This window comes from Hyperoodon ampullatus (genome assembly GCF_949752795.1).
Source record: "Hyperoodon ampullatus genome assembly, chromosome: 13".
In the NCBI taxonomy this organism is placed as follows: Eukaryota; Metazoa; Chordata; class Mammalia; order Artiodactyla; family Ziphiidae; genus Hyperoodon; species Hyperoodon ampullatus.
Window position 1 is genome coordinate 40,959,252 of NC_136926.1, and position 17,672 is coordinate 40,976,923.

A 17,672-nucleotide genomic window follows, 5' to 3' on the forward strand; every position below is an offset into this window, starting at 1 on the left:
CTCACTGAGTTGTAGTCAGCAGCTGGCTAGGGTAGACTGGACAGTCCAGGGCTTCACTAACATGCTGAGTGCCCCTGTGTTCTTCCATATGTCCTCTCCACTTGGTTAGCTTGGGCTTTCTCATGGCGTGGTGATTGGGAGTGGTTGAACTTCTTACCTGGAGGCTGTCTTCCAAGAGGAAGGAAGTAGAATCTGTCAGTCCTCTTAAGGCCTCTGCTTGAAAATCCCAGAATGATGCTTCTGCTATAGCAAAGCAAATAATAAAGTCAGTCTGGATTCAAGGGGAGACAATAACCTCCAGGGTAAATAGCCTCCACCTGTTGATAGGTGAAGCAGCAGACACACACAGAGAAGGAATTGATGGCAGCCATCATTGGGGATTATCTGCCACTGTGTATTGTGACTATCATTCAGTTATTAATTTTTCTTTCTACTTCTTGAAGGTGCCTTTGATGAACCAGTGTTCTTAATTTTTTTAAATTAATTAATCAATTTTTGGGGGGAGAGAATGATTTTATTGTTTAACATTAATTTCTTTTTTAAAAATAATTGAAATATAGTTGATTTACAATGTTTCAGGTGTACAGCAAGGTGATTCAATTATATATATATATATATATATATATATATATATATACACACATATATTTTTTTTTCAGATTCTTATCCATTATAGGTTATTATAAGATATTGAATATAGTTTCCTGTGTTCTACAGTAGGTCCTTGTTGTTTATCTATTTTATATATAGTAGTGTGTATCTGCCCAAATTTCCAATTTATCTCTCCCCCCTTCCCCTTTGTTAACCATAAGTTTGTTTTCTATGTCTGTGAGTCTATTTCTGTGTTGTAAATAAGTTCATTTGTATCATTTTTTTAGATTCGATGTGATATCATATTTGTCTTTCTTTGTCTGACTTCTTCACTTAGTATGATAATCTCTAGGTCCATCCATGTTACAGCAAATGACATTATTTCACTCTTTTTTATGGCTGAGTAGTATTCCATTGTGTGTGTGTATGTGCATATGTATATATATACCACATCTTTATCCATTCATCTGTTGATGGACCCAATGTTCTTAATTTTAATGTACTCAAATCTGTCTCTTCCTTTGTGGTCAGTGCTTTCTGAATCTTGTTTAAGAACTCATTCCTTGCTCCAAGTTCTTAAAGGTATTCACCTTTATTTTCCACTGAGAGATTTTAAACTTTTATTTCTAATGGTGAGTCCTTAATTCATCTATAACAACAAAAAAGGAACATCTGCATTCCTCATATCTATACTCTGGAGATGGAAATGAATGTAGATTATAAGCATCCACATCCTTGGAGGAGATTTGCTTCTATCACATGTAAATCTTCTAAACTTGAAGAAATAATAATTTAATTCCCTCACCAAATACTTAACTGGTAAAATGATTTCTAGGGAGAAAATGGGAAAAATAAAAATCATTAAAGGGCAAAATACTCATAAATGTTAGTATGTCCTAGCTTAAATAGTTATCAATTATACTTACTATAATAATAAAATTTTATAGAAAGGACTCAAACAGTTTTTTGAAAAACCCTGAGGGGTTTATTCCTTTATTGGGCTTCTATGACAGTCTAAGCTGAAGTGATATAGGGAAGGCAAGACACATGTGAACTCTGGGCTCGTGAACTGATGGGACTGCATACCCCACGGTGCTGCTTCTGAGTTACAGAAGTATCTTCATGAAGGGTCAAAAGATAAAGTTGTACATAATATATCACCACATATGAAAGAACCCTCTGTAACACACTCGATGAAAACATTCGGCCACACATTTAGTTCCACACCAGGATTGAATTTATTCTTGAGCATTAAAAAATTAACTTCCAAGACGCTTGTCTGGGGCAGAGTTACCCTTTTGTCACAGCACGTTTCTGGAGGGGCTGCGGGTCTAAGTTTGCTTCTCTATCCTTCTCCTATGTGGTAGTTATGCCCTTAGATCATTTAATTGGGGAGCAAAGCAGTTCAATATGTGACATCCACTACTGGGTAAGCACGAGGCTTTGAACCAGTTAAAAGTATATTCAATATATAAGAAAGGCCTATGTTCAGCTTTTTGAGTGGTAATGGTGCTAAAACTCATAACAAAAACAAAACAAAATAGAATCAAGAGAATCTGCCTACTAAAAAAGAGTAATTCAGTAAGAAGATGAGATGATATCAGTAGAATCAGAATTCAGTAGAGATGAGAATATCAAATAAATACCACTCCAGGTAAAAATGGATTCCCACTTACCTACTAAATTAACTGCCGACTTCTCACTCCGGTATCCACAGCCCAGCCACATCTCCCCCACTTACCCCTCAGGTGTGGTTTTCCATTACTTATGCTCTTGTTCAAATGGACCAGCTGGTCTCTGTGCCTTTGCTGGTGCTCGTTCCTCCACCTGGAACACCTTCCTTGTTGACTGCTCACTGACACCAACCTCCTCTCCATCCTCACAGGCAGATGAAATCCCACCTCTTCTGCCCTGCCTTAGACCCAGCGCTCTATACTCTTGCCAAACCTACTTCCTTTATGGTTACTTGTATGCGTATCACCTCCACCGGGGCTGTGAGCAGGGATCCTCTTTGTATCCCAGGGCTTGACACAGAACTTGCAGAGGAGGATGTAAAGAGCAAAAAGGATTTGCTGAAGGAGAACATCATTGCATCCCAGGCCCAGCAGGCTCTTCTTAAAGTGTCATACAAGACAAGAAAAACATAGCTCTAACTGATGGAAGATAAATATAATGTGTATCCTAGAAACACGATAAACAGAGGTATAAACAGGTGATATGGTTTAAGACTGAATGAGAAAGAGAAAGCCTTACTACTGTCTTCAGAAAACATTATGATGAAATTCAATAGCTGAATTATCTAAGCTATAGAAAACAGTCTTTGTTTCAATTACCTCTTCTACTAAATTGATAAGAAAAAACTACTTGACAATAAAACAAGAGCTTTATTATTTCAGGGCCAGTTCTGTGACTATTGCAATTCCGAGGACCCCAGGAAAGCACACCCCATCACCAACGCAATTGATGGATCTGAACTTTGGTGGCAAAGCCCTCCTCTCTCCTCAGGCACGCGATACAACAAAGTCAACGTCACCTTGGATCTGGGGCAGGTGAGTTGGGGCATTTCATCTGGAATGAGGAAAAATCAGTTTGGATCATTGTTTCTGTGGTTATTTCTTTTTTTAATTAATTTTTTATTGGAGTATAGTTGATTTACAATGTTGTGTTAGTTTCTGCTGTACAGCAAAGTGAATCAGTCATACATATACATATATCCTCTGTGGTTATTTCTGATATAATAATGATTATTTTAAAAACAAACTTCAGTTTCAGTTCACTAATCACTGTGAAACCTGTTACATTAATATTTGTGTCCCTTGACACCCAGCACAGTGCCTGTCACGAGGCAGACACCCATACCCGTCTATTAAATGAGTTAAAAAATAGCTGTAAGTAGTATAATTGGCAAAGGTATTTTTTATTATTATTTTTGGCTGTGGTAAAGTACATATAACATAAAATTTAACATGTTAGCCATTTTTAAGAGTACACTTCAGTAGTGTTAAACAGATTCACATGGTTGTGAAATCAATCTCCAGAACTCTTTTTTATCTTGCAGAACTGGCCCTCTGTACTCATTAAACACCAACTCCCCATTCTACTTTCTATCTCTATGAATTTGACTACCTTTGGTACCTCATATAAGTGGAATCATACCGTATTTGTCCTTTTGTGACTGGCTTATTTCACTTAGAATGTCTTCAGGGTTCATCCATGTTGCAGCATGTGTCAGAATTTCCTTTCTTTTAAAGGCTGAATAATATTCCATTGTATGGGTATCACATTTTGTTTATCCATTCATCCATCAATGGACACTTGGGTTGCTTCCACCCTTATGCTATTGTGAATAATGCTACTATGAACATGGGTATGGCAGAGATGTTTTTATAGCATTCTCTTTCCTGGAAATTCTGACTCTGTGGACACTGACTACCACAGTTTTTGTCCTTGTTTGGCCAGCTGGTCCACGAGGGTACCTGACTCAGACCTGTCCTCCTGTGGTAGGCTAAGATGGTCCCCACAATGCTTCCCTCCTGGTGTACATGGCCCTCTCTTTTGACTGTGGACAGCACTAGAAATACGATGGATGTCACTTCCTTGATAAAGTGGCATCATATGACAAAGATGAAGGGATTTTGCAGATACGTTTAAGGTCCCAAGTCAGCTGCTCAAAAGGGAGACTATCCTGAGGGACCTCTCCTAATTAAGGGAGCTCTTAAAAGTGACTGAGTCCTACCCCAAGGAAGAGATTTGAAACATGAGAAATTTTCCTGCTGACCTTGAAGGGGAAAGCTGCCTGTGGTGATGGCCACATGGCAAGGACCTAAGAGTGGGTTCTAGAAACTGAGAGAGGCCCCAGCCAACAGCCAGCAAAAAAAAGCAGGAACCTCAGTCCTGCAACCTTAAGGATATGGATTCTGCTAACAACATGTGCAAACTCGGAAGTGGGTCTTCCCAGGCATTTGGTGATTACCTTGATTGCAGCCTTGACCCTGGGCAGAGAACCTGGCTGCATCATGCCCAGACTCCTGACATAAAGAACTACAAGATAATAAATGGTGTTGTTTTATGCCACTAAGTTTGCGGTAATTTGTTAAACAGCAGTAGAAAATTAATGCACCTTCTTTTTTCCTCCTTCAGACCAGGCAATGCCTCCCATATATTTCACCCTATTCCTTCAACAAATATTTCTTGAGTACCTACTATGTTCCAGGTACTGTTCTTGGTGTTTGGGATACATAAGAAATACAAAAGGGAAATGCATCCCACAGACTGGAAATCGAATGATACTGAGATTCCTTCCAATGAACATGCTATCTTCAGTTTGGTGATAGAAGGGTTTTCCACCTCTTCTGCCCATATGTTTTGTTAAATCAGGCCTCTCCTGAGAATATTTTCACTGTCAGTTTGCATCTGAGATAATTCGGGGAGATCTGTCATGGTGTGAAAGACTCCATAACCCCAGTTTCAACTATGAATTAGTCTTATCCTTCTAGCATTAATTCAGTAGAGATTTTGCCTATAATGACTAGGATTTACCTGTCATAGCACTTTTTAAACTGAGGATTTCTGTAGTTAGCTGGGAATTTTAACCCATTAAATGATGTTCACTGAACATACCAGTGCCTTGTGGATTTGCTTTTTTTCCCTTAAGGCTATTTTTTTTAAAAACCTACCTTTTAAAAGTACCCTTTTGATGTATCAAAAAATCCTTAATTAAGATAGATGAATTAAAAAAACACCAGCATAGGAACAATTTAGTAATTTGCTGGTTGCTGACAGACATGAGCCATGGTAAACATCTTCATGAAGACTGTGCCCACCCACCTCCATCCTGGCTGGGATGCTCCTCTGTAGGTGACTGAGAGTGTAGGTCCTAGGGTCAGCCCACCCCGGTTCATGCCCTGATGCACTGCTTACTCTCTATGTGACCCTGAGCCACAGACTTCACTGCTCTCTCTTGCAGTTTCCACATTTATAAAGTGAGATGATACTAGTGCTCAACTCATAGGATTGCCGTGAGGTTTGAATGAGTTGACTACTTTGTTTCTAAACCTCTTCAGGCTGGTGGTTTTTAAGTAAGTTTTTATTTAATAAAATAAAGTGAACTTTAGTAAACACTCATTATTAAAACAGACTGACTCCTAACTTCTGCTCCTCTAGAAAATACTGTATATAATCCTGTAGAAAATACTCTAGAAAAGTCTAGAAGCAGGGAACACAATATACATTATGTCAAACTGAGGATCTTTCTTTTTCCTTGTGTTGGAGCAACACGTGCTTTAACAAGCATGTTTTATCTTGTAAGAATCATTTTATGCCCCAGTAGTGGGATCTGTATTTTCTCCTTTTTTGCTGGAATTAACCATGAAAGTGTCACTGAGAGGTTAGATTTCATAATTGAATAGCGACCTACAGACCTTAGATTTAGGAAGTGCAAATCTTTCTTTTTCTTAGTTCTTTAAATTTATTTTTTAATTGAAGTATAGTTGATTTACAATGTTGTGTTAATTACTGCTGTACAGCAAAGTGATTCAGTTATACATATATATACATTCTTTTTTTAATATTCTTTTCCACTATGGTTTATCATAGGATATTGAATATAGTTCTGTGTGCTAGTTCTGTGTGCTATACAGTAGGACCTTGTTGTTTATCCATCCTGTATATAAAAGCTTACATCTGCTAACCCCAACCTCCCGCTCCATCCCTCCCCCAACCCTTTCCCACCTGGCAACCACCAGTCTGTTCTCTATGTCCATGATTCTGTTTCTGTTTCATAGATAGGTTCATTTGTGTCATATTTTAGATTCACGTATAAGTGATATCATGTGGTATTTGTCTTTCTCCTTCTGACTTAAGGAAGTATGAATCTTGATGCACAGTTGGGAAATCAAATATAGGCCATGAACTTGTTATTACGAAACCACTTTTTTTCTAGCTATTGAGAACTGCAATTTGATGTGCTGTAGTCAGTTTGACAGCTTACGTTGTCGCGAGGTGGTTACTTTTCTCTGTTGTGTTTTGGACTGCTTGGTGGTTTTCATTGTTGTTTTTCTTGGCCAACACAGTTTGACAAGTGACAACATTGCCTTCAGGACTTGATCTTGAAGGGCAGTTTTCCTCCTTACAAGGTGGCAAACGTAGGAAGGTTCTGCAATTCTCCAGGGGCAGTGGCATATTCTGGGGCCGTTCAAGTTCATTACATTATATATTACTAATCAGTTTCAGGCTACAGAATAAGAACAGAATGTGTTACTGGAAACTTTCGTCTTGTCCGGCCAAGTATAATGAGTTCATTTTGACATTTGAAGCAAAATGTGGATGTCCAGTTTTTAAAAGGGGAATTTTTGGAATGTAGGGACATTTGTTTCTTCCTGGTGGGGCGTGACCTCTGGCCATCTCCCCCTTGGAGATAAGAAGGTGTAGCAATGGGCTTGAGTTACGCTCCTGGATTTCCTTCAGAATCAGAACGAATCTTACTCTGTGGACTCCCTATATTCACTCTGCTTTTCCTCCCCCAGGGTGAGGTATAAGGAAAAACACGTGAATGTGGGTGAAGCAGGGGTTCTCATGGTCCCTTGAAGTCAAGGTGGCCGGGAGGTTGGGAGGGGCTGGATCTCAGGTGGGAAGGAAGAGGGGGACCAGCACAGGGGCGAGACAGGATCCCCAGCAGAACAAGCCTGACTCATGGGTTCCAGGGAACAACAGGAAAACGGTCTCAAGAAGAATTTTAAGGCTTTTACACAACTTGTCATGCCTTCAAGAGTACTGTTTTTAACCTATTAGTAGTAGAAATAAACAAAGACAAAGCAAACAAACACCCCTCCCCCCCAAAACCGCAAAAGGAATGAATGTTTGCTGCAGAGGCTGGAGGTATGAAAAGATGCCATTGCGCCCTGTTCTGCAGGGTTGCTGGGGAAAGGGGCCTGGCTGGATAACACAGACCCCTTATCTTATCTTACCGTAGATAAGACAGTCCTTTAAAGGGCCTCGTTAGAGGCAAAGGCTTTGAGGCCAGGCCCTGCCCTCAGCCCTCCGGGACCTCTGAGTATGCAGCCCGGACCACAGCTCCTGTGCCGGTTCACACATGCACCATCTCCAGGGCCTCCAGCTGACTCCCTGCTTCCTGCCTGAGGGCTCTTTCCAGGCCCTGGGAGTTTTCTTAGCCTGTGTTTAGAGTAGCTAGCTGTGAAGTGCAGGATTTAATGCCCCCAAGGCAACCCTCAGCCCAGAAGAGACAGGAGTTGGTGGAAAATCCCCTCATTTCCCTGCCTCTTCTTGGGACAATTCCGAGGAGCTTTCTTCACAGTTCTTCAGAGTCTCCACCAGGACCGAGCCCCAGTAGGCTCTGGTGGAATCTGCCTGTTAACACCTCAGTCACTGGCTTTTCTCCCTCCTCTGTGTCCCTCTCCCCATTTATACTTCTTGAGATCAACTCCCAGATCAACTACCTGTACCCAAGTCTTGATCTCAGAATTGGTTTTATTTATTTACTTTTTAAAGTTATTTATATATTTATTTTTGGCTGTGTTGGGTCTTCGTTGCTGCGCACAGGCTTTCTCTAGTTGTGGTGAGTGGGGGCTACTCTTTGTTGCGGTGCGTGGGCTTCTCATTGTGGTGGCTTCTCTTGTTGCAGAGCATGGGCTCTAGGTGCACAGGCTTCAGTAGTTGTGGTGCACGGGCTGAGTTGCTCCATGGCACGTGGGATCTCCCCAGACCAGGGCTCAAACCTGTGTCCCCTGCATTGACAGGCGGATTCTTAACCACTGAGCCACCAGGGAAGCCCCAGAATTGGCTTTAGAGAGGACCCAAACTAAGACAGGGAAGGAAGGGGCCAAGACTGAGGTCCAGAAACCCCACTAGGCGTCCACACAAGCAAATACTATGAACAAGTTATTTAAAATGCAGTAAGTAGAAAATCCAGAAAAATGTTTCTAAAGCTCTCAGATTAAGAGTAACGAAGGAAACAGCATTATAACTTTTAAAGAAAAAAAATAGGTCACAGAGAAATTTCCCATTAGTCTACCTATTTTTTCATGAACTCAGCATAGATTGTGAACTCCTCAGGGTCCAGATGCATCTGAGAGTGAATTTAGTATTCAGATGCCTTTTAGGAGCTTTTTTTTTTTTTTTTTCCTGGTCCTCTTCAACTTTTATGAGACTTTGGTGGATGAATCCAAAACATTCTTTGTAGCCCTTGTCAGTTCTGACTCAGATGGGAGGAAGGCCTGGGCTACTTTCTGATTCTTCCTGAGTGTGTGGGTTTGGGGGATTAAATTGGTTCTCGGGTTGCCTGAGTCATTAAGAGTCTGACTCAGTTGGGTCCCTGGGTGGATACAGTTCAATCCAGAAAGTGGATGACTATTGGATTTGACTCAGTCTTCTAGAATTTCTAGAATTTCTAGGAATTCTCTAGCCTGTAAGCTTCAGGAAGCCAGGGACAATGTCTTCTTGTGTTCACTACATGATATTCTGCTCCCAACATCTTGCATAGTGTTCAGCACATAGTAGATGCTCAATAAATATTTGTCAAGTGAATGTAGAATGAGCCAAGGATGACTCAGGGTTGGTCTGAATTTCCTGGGCATGTAGTACCAGTGGAAGCATATTGCTATGAGACCAAATCTCTGGGTGGGAGTGGACCAGCATTGGCCCTGTAATTAACTAGATAATTGGTTCCACTTATAATACTTGGGTCTCTTTGCAACATCATTTAAGTATTTTAGAGGAATAACACAAGATACATGTCTTATTCAGAGCAAATTTATAATTAATAAATATTCTATTAATGAACATATAATCTTGAGACTCAACCCTTGAAAGCAAATAATTTGTTAGTGGGTAGAAAAATAGGGACTGATAAAATCTCCTGAGCTACTAGGGATGCAATTTTATTCTTTATGCTACTGTAATAACCTAAAAATGGCAATTTACCTTTGAAGTGCTTTTTAAGGAACTTACACATTAGGAAGAATCTGGCAGTCTGGCATTTTCTTTCTTTCTTTTTTTTTTTTTTTTGCGGTACGCGGGCCTCTCACTCTTGTGGCCTCTCCTGTTGCGGAGCACAGGCTCCGGACGCACAGGCTCAGTGGCCATGGCTCACGGGCCCAGCCGCTCCACGGCATGTGGGATCTTCCTGGACTGGGGCACGAACCCGCGTCCCCTGCATCGGCAGGCGGACTCTCAACCACTGCGCCACCAGGGAAGCCCTGGCATTTTTTTTTTATGTGTGAAAAACTCAAAGAAGCTAAGTGGACCCACAGCAACAGAATAGAGTCCTGAGATGTCAACTTTGCTTAGTTCTCTGAATCACTATCCCAAACAACATCGGTAATGTATGTTAGTGAATAGATTCCAAGATCTTTAAACACTACTATAGAAAATAATGCCTGGGAAATAGTTTCTGACCTAAAAACGGTGTATTCTCTGGCCATGTTGGTTGTTTTCAGTATTTTTTTCCTCAATTGATGTATTCTTTTTTCTCAATATATTTTCCACCATCTACCCATTTCCTCAAGCCATAAAGTTGAATTCACATTGACTCCATGTATTACATAAGATTATTACCTAAGGTTACTTAAGATTGAAACATAGATCTGATGCTAGTGGCTAAACACAATGCTAGTTTATTTCTCATTCATGAATAGTTGAAGCGTAACCCATCCTGGCCTGGTCACCCCCTCCAAACAATGGTTCAAAGACTTAGACTAACTAACTACAGAGAAGGCAGGAAACGTAGTCTAGCTGTTGCCCTAGAAGGGAAGCAAGCTTTCTAGTCAGCCAGGCAGTCTCTTCTGTGTGCTGCAGGCGGCTCCTACCTGTGGTGAAAGCTGAGATTGTGTATCTCTTCCCAGCTCTGTATCCACTGACATCAGCCGTGGTGGGAGCATTTACACCACAGGAATTAACCAACGTTACACATCAAGGCTTCTTTCCAGGAGTCAGTACACCAGCATACGACTCACTGAGTCTCTTCCACATTCCTGCATTTCCCCCTCCTGCGGCTCCTTACCAGCTGATTAATTATTATGTCTTGATTCTTAATACCCTGGAGTCCCGTTCCTCCTCTCATCGATACCATGCTACCCTAGTTGGTCCTTTGACAGCTTTACCTGTGATTAGTCCACCAGCCTTCTAACCCATCTCCCAGCCTCTGCTCTCAGGTCCCTCCCCTAGTTCTGCAGTCACTCATGGTGCAGAAAGATGAGCTGAGAAACAGTAGAGATGACTGAGGTTGGCTGTTTTCCAGGCATCTACCTGTCAATCTTTCTCACTGCTTCCAGAGCGAAACAAAGGTTTAAACGTGTCCTTCTTCCTGATGAACATCCTCTAGTTGGCTCCGCATTACCTTCAGAATAAAGTCCAAGTTTCTTGGCATGGCATATAAGTCCCCTCACAGTCTAGCTCCTGCCTTTTCACCAGCCTCTTTTCTAGATGCCACTTTCTCCCGCAGACTCTACGTCACATCAGTAGGGACCTATTGGTAATTCCCTAAACACTCCATGACATTTCCTGCTTTGTGGCCTTGTTTGGGTGCTGTTCATGCTCACCACCTGGTCTGGCTACTTCCTTCCCAAGGTAACTCAGGTATCACCTGCTGGAAACCTTCCCTGACTGCTTGCTTCCCTCCCTTCTGTTTCTGTTTACTCTGAGGCAGTTGCTACGCTCTGTCACGAAGGCTTGGTACACCGTGAGCTCCTTTAAGGTCAAGGAGCGTATCATAGTCTTCTTTTTCTCCATGGACCTTAAAAGTCCTGGAAGGGGGCTTCCCTGGTGGCGCAGTAGTTGAGAGTCCGCCTGCCGGTGCAGGGGACACGGGTTCGTGCCCCAGTCCGGGAAGATCCCACATGCCGCGGAGCGGCTGGGCCCGTGAGCCATGGCCGCTGAGCCTGCGCGTCTGGACCCTGTGCTCTGCAACAGGAGAGGCCACAACAGTGAGAGGCCCACATACCGCAAAAAAAAAAAAAAAAAAAAAAAAAGTCCTGGTAGGTCCTACATCCTCAATACATGATGAATTAAATGGAAAGAAACATTTCAATACTATTCTTTTTATAGTATCCCATTTGATTATGTGTCTTGCTCTAACCACGAACAGCTGGGCTCTATTTTTTAAATATCCCTATTTACATTTACATTTGCTAGTTCCCATATAACCAGCACCACAAGTATAACAGACATAACAGAAAATGAGTTAAATATGTTTCCTTCCAAAACATTCAGTAGGCTGTAGTCAGACAAAATAAAACCAAGAAGCAGAAGCAGGGATAGGAATTGTACTAGAAAGCAGCAATACTTTTCTACTGGAATTTTCTCCCAAACTCTCTATGAATATATGTTAATATGATAAAGTGCTAAACAGAGGTCACTGTGACTTTCTTGGGACTCTTACCAGGTCACCCTGAGTCTCACACCATTGTGACTCTGGTGTTCAGCTGTGTGCCAGGATTAAGGCCATGGCAGAGTGGTCAGAGGGATCTTTCTTGTCAGGAAAGGTGATAACCAGGGTTTGGCCTCCCATGGGAGGCTGAGGTCTACAGTCCAGGAAGAGGCACTAGAGGGGGTAGCCCCCCGGCTGTGGGTCAGCCCCCATCGAATTCGTCTCTCAAAGAGCTAGACGCCAAACACGCACCGGGGTTCATTTCTTGAAAACTCCCTGGATCACGGCTCAAGCTGCCGAGAGAAAAATAAACAGAAACAAAGCCCTTGGTACCTTCTAGAAAAGGTTAATCCTCTTTCTTTGAGGACTGGCCATGCAGTTAAGAAGATAGGAGGAAGATGGCATGCCAAGGCACTGGTATTGAGTTCTGTGGAACTGGGAATTGACCAGAAGGAGAACCACTTGGTTTCTTGGGAAGGATCCAGGCTGCTGTGCCAGCCTTTGGCCCCAGCAGGGTGGTCAGGGTGGAGAAGAGACTGACTGAGGCATAGAACCCGGGCAGGCTGGGGTTGGAGTGTCCTGGCAGGCCCTCCCCCGTGTGTGTGGGGAGGACTCCCTGCTATGGCTGGAGACGCTTGTGAACAGTGTTGGTGAACGTGCTTTGATCCTTGTGAAGCACTAGGCAAACATAGACTAGTACTATCATTGCTTAGAGAAATTGTCACTGACACCCCTCCTTCTCTCCTTTTCTAGGCTTCCAATAAGCTTACACTGTCTTATCTCTTCCAAGTGAGTGAAGGATCTATAAATATATTCACAGTAAAGTTCTGGAAGCTCAATACTGATGTTACGTCTTCCCAGAACGTTTGCATCTTAAAAAATTATTATCTACGTTTGCCATGGAACTAGTACTTCTAGGAATTTATCCTAAGGAAATAATGAAATAAGTGCTTAAAATGTTTGAGCAAAGATATTCTTGGGAGCATTGTTTATAATTATATAACGTGGGAAACCATCTCACGTCCAGTAAAAGGGGACTGATTCATTGAATGGATTAACTGGCAACCATTGGAAGGGTGCCACAGAGGGGGTCTTTGTTGATCTGACATATGTTCGTGCTATAGTGTGAAGAAAAAAAAGCAAACTATATGTAAGCTGTATATATAGCGTGGTATGATTTCATTTTCTTTGTGTGTATAAGCAAAGCAAAAAGTCAGGAAAGAGGGAATCTAAAATGCTGAGTGCTTTTTCTGGATGGAGCAATGATTGATTTTTACTTTCTTCTGTGAATCTCTTTTACAGTGTGATTCAGCTGCATGGCTCTGGGTTGTTACATAGGTACAAATCTGGCTCCAGAACTTTCCAGCTGTGTGACACTGGGCCCTCTAGTTAATGTCTCGGGGTCAGTTTCTTCATCTGAGATTTGGGGATGAATCTAGAACCACCCTCTTAGGGTTGTTGTGAGGAATTAATAAGGTCATACAGAAAAGCTCTTAAAATTATGCCTCATGCACTATGGGAACTCAGTCCATGTTAGCTATTATATCTGTACTTTTTTTCACTGAACATGTATTACTTTTAGAGTTAGAAAGACAGTAAAGACAATTGGGAAAATCTCTCCTTTTGGGGAAAGAAGAAGAGTTCAATACAGAGAGGGCAAAAGGCACAGTTATTCCCGGTGGGATTGGAGGTATTGATGGAAAAGCTCACTTGGAGCTTTCCTGATGCCCTCCATCCCCCACATACAAACTTCTGACCATTTCCTCCCTCAGTGAGGTCGGCCTGCTAGAGATCTTCAAATGCCAACAGAATCAGAGAAATGCCCAGTAAATGGAAATTTTTTAAAAAGAGCCTCTTTTATTCTTTAGCTAATCTTGAAAACTGTTTCTTCCCTTGTGAAACTTTCGTGATTTCAGGCTTATTTTAGCTTTAAATCATGGCAGCTTTCCTATTACTATTAATGGCAAGCATATATAAGGAAAAACTGAATTTCATGAATTCTTCACAAGGGTTCCAACGAGAGCTTGTGTTAAATGTAACGTCTCGGGGCATCCCTCGCCCCGGCGCCTTCCCTCCTGTGCCCGCCGTCCTCCAGGGCCCGCACCAGAGCCTCTGCCCCTCTTTCTGCTGGTGGCCCTGGAGCCTTCCTGTGCCACCAAACATTTTCCTTCACTCTTTTGTTCCTGAAGCCTCTCCTTTCCCTAGTCCTGTTTCTGTGCTTTTCACTTTCCGTTCTTCCATCGCATTTCCTTCCTTTAGAGAAAAACTAGAACCACATCAAACCACCACCTTTTCCTGGTTTTCCTGCCCACCTTCAGGAAGGGTGCTGTGCATGTTCCCGGCCGCCCCTCCCAGCCCCAGAGTGGTGGCCCAAGGAGCCAGGTGGGAGGGTTAGGGCTCCACCGGGACCAGACTCCCTGCCTGGCTCCAGCCGTACCCACTGGCCCAGCCTCCTATGGCCTCACGACGTGGGCAGCATGGACATCCTACCTTCTGGGACCTCTGCAGCTCCCTCCAGACCACAGGGGCCCAGCTTTACGTGCCCCCATCCCACCCCGAAGTTTCTGCCACTCTTCCTCGCGAGGTCTCCTTGGCATGCAGCCTGCAGATGAGATGCTTCATGCTCGCTCCTTTGTCTCTCTAACTCAACAGCAAGCTCCCGTGCTATTTGCACTCCTCTCTTTAACTCTCAAACCACTAACGGCAATGTCCTGCGGTGTAGGAATTTCCCGATTCAGTACATCCTGCATGACGAGCTCTGTGCCATATACTTTAAGCACCCTGAGCGATGAGATTGCATGTTTACCTTTACAGTTCCTCAACATTGCGGAATAACCGGGATGAACCTTGGGGTCTTTCCCCTGCCTCTCGCAATCACTCTGGCCCAGCAGCCTCTCGCCATCCCCGCATGGCCTGTTCTAAGCACACGGTGTCCCAGGAGCTCCAGCGAGATGGAGGGGGCTCACCAGGGGCGGGGAGATGCAGCGCCCTCCTCCTGCTTCGGGACCTCGTCCTGCTTCACCACCATCGGCGGGGGGTGGCGCCCAGCAGCACGAATTCAGGCTGGTGTCTCTATCAGAGGATGCAGGTGGGCAGAGCCAGGGGGCAGGTAGCATCAGCGTGCGAGAGAGCAGAGCCCAGGGCCTGGCTGAGGTCAGGTGGACCACAAGGAAAGCAGAGCCCAGCCTCCTTACTGCGGAGGGAGGCCAGGGCAGGGAGACTGGGTAGAGGGCAGCCATTTTGCAAATTCCTGTGTTTCAGGGCGAGGGTATCTCCCCAGCTCTGCGCGGCCTGGGCAGGGCTGGACCTGGAAGCGTCTGGTGTTTAAGACAGGTGGGTTTGACAAGTTGCCCGGGCTTCCCGGCTTGCCCCCGTTGCTAGGTTGCTATGGTTTGAACTCCTTTTATTACTCTCCCAGCCAGCCTCCACCTCAGCCCCAGATTCTGCTCTCCTCCCTTCTCTTGTCACTTCCTCCATCCGTGTGTGTCCCCTCCTCTCCCCAAGGCTGCAAAAACCACCGCCCAATCCAAGGGCACATGAAGATTCGAGAAGCACTGCTTAGACCAGGGCTCCTCAAACCGTCTGTTACAAGGGACCCATTTTTTTTTTAAACATTTCTAAGCTGTCACAGACCAGTACCTTTGTAAAATACAATAAAAAGAAATTCTTAGAAAAATGAATTGAAAAATAAAGCCTAAAGACACAAAATATAAGCCTCCTTTAATAAAATCAGATTCAATAGATGCCAACTTGTCCTTTCCAATTGTTATGAAGGTTTCTCAGTGCTCACCCTTGGTTTCTGTCCTTGTTTCACTGTGGATGAGTCACAAGCAGTCCACGGACCACACTCTGAGTAGCGCTGCTCTAGACCATGAACTGTCATTTTTCTTCAGCGTTATCGATGCTGGCCCTGAAAAGTCTGCTTCTCCTTTCTGTGACCATGAGTCTCTTCTCTGGCTCAGACTTGGTTACGCAGGTCAAGGTGCGTTTGCTAATTGTCTAAGACTGTAGCCTCGAGTCCCCCTGTGACCGGGATGGTCTCCCTCCCCTCCCTCCAGCCACCCTCCGCCCTGCTCAGTGCCCGAAGCAGCTGACCTTCATGGGCAGAATCTATATTCTCCCTGCCCTTGGGCTTCTGGCAGAGTCTGGCCAGTGGGATGTGCACGCACGTGCTCAGCTCAGAGGGCAGGAGGAGAGTGAGGCTGGGGCGTCTATCCCCCACCGACTGCAGGATCTCAGTGCTTCTGCTGAGGCGCTTGGCTCCTACAGCAACAGCTCTGTGTCAGCTTCCTGTCCTTGCCCTTCAGGTCCAGGGTGGGAACGGCGCTCAGATGCTCTTAGCTGTCACCCCTGCTCACTCCGTCGTAGAAAGCTGCTTTATGAAAGTCTCCTCAAGTACTTCGTTCTAGTAGGTCCTCCGTCTCCCGCTGGGGCTCTGAGTGACACCAGCACTCTGACTTTCGAAGGATGCTTTTTGACTGGTTGAAAGTGACCAAAATCCCCCCAGTTGTCACCTCTGAAAGAATGAAGGGGAATTATTGAGGAGGTGACTAACTGTAAATTTTTAGAAAGTACATATAATGTAAGTGTGTGTGTGTGTGTGTGTGTGTGTGTGTGTGTGTGAGAGAGAGAGAGAGAGAGAGAGAGAGAGTGAGAGAGAGAGAGAGAGGAAGAGAGGGAGAGGGCTCAGCTGAATTATGACCATGAAATAAGGAACAGTACTGTGTTCCTTCCTATAGAGAATGCCTGGTACACAGAAATAACTCAGTGAATGTATGTTTAATGTATGAATGAATGAGTGTCCAGAGAGTTCCTTACTATATCTGTCCAGTGTACACATGTCCCTCGTACACCAAAAGCCATACATATGCAACAGATTGTAAAATATTTATCCCTTGCAATTTGGAGCATATTGAAGACATAATGAAAAAGTTGGATTTTTGGTCACTTACATTTAGAGTATTCATTGAAACATTTAGAAAAAACAGGTGGTAAGAAGGTCTGTTGCCCTTTTCCTTGTGGTAGATCCACTTATGAGTCTTAGAAAATTCTTCAACATCTGCTTCACAAGATGAAGCAACAGTCATAACACCTTGCTTCACAAGATGAATAATTTAGAATTGAGAACCTTAAGTTCTATGGCAGCTATAATGTGAATTTAATGCTAACATCCTTCCTATGCTGGAAACCGTTCTAAGCACTTTTTTTTTTTTTTTTTTTTTTTTTGCGGTACGCGGGCCTCTCACTCCTGTGGCCTCTCCCGTTGTGGAGCACAGGCTCCGGACGCACAGGCTCAGTGGCCATGGCTCACGGGCCCAGCCGCTCCACGGCATGTGGGATCCCCCCGGACCGGGGCACGAACCCGCGTCCCCTGCATCAGCAGGCGGACTCTCAACAACTGCGCCACCAGGGAAGCCCTAAGCACTTTTCAAGTATGAACTCATTTCATCCTCACTACAGCCTTGTAGGGTAGGTTCCTATTTCCTAGAAGAGGAAACAGAAGCTCAGGGATGTTATGTAGCCTCCTGACCCTATGACTGATGGTCACAGGTGAGCACTCAGTAGACACAGGGTTGGCACCTGTGCAGTCTGGCTGCAGAGCCGACCTTAGGTGCTGTGGGATGATGTTGCACGTGATGCTCCCGTTCTGTCCCTGCTCCAGTTCTATGAACCTCTATGGCCCCTGGGCTGGGGTGTGTGT

The 17,672-nt window shown here is 44.0% G+C and overlaps 1 protein-coding gene across 2 annotated transcripts in view; it reads left to right on the top strand.

Moving 5' to 3' along the window:
* The window catches only part of LAMA3 (laminin subunit alpha 3), a gene marked incomplete at its 5' end in the record, with an annotated part of 254,689 nt that overhangs the window by 16,662 nt on the left and 220,355 nt on the right, over positions 1-17,672 (top strand). For both annotated transcript variants that reach the window (XM_079717942.1, XM_079717943.1), the window contains one exon: positions 2,988-3,140. In XM_079717942.1, the coding sequence (XP_079574068.1) occupies positions 2,988-3,140 (153 nt within the window). The remainder of the gene's footprint in view (positions 1-2,987; positions 3,141-17,672) is intronic.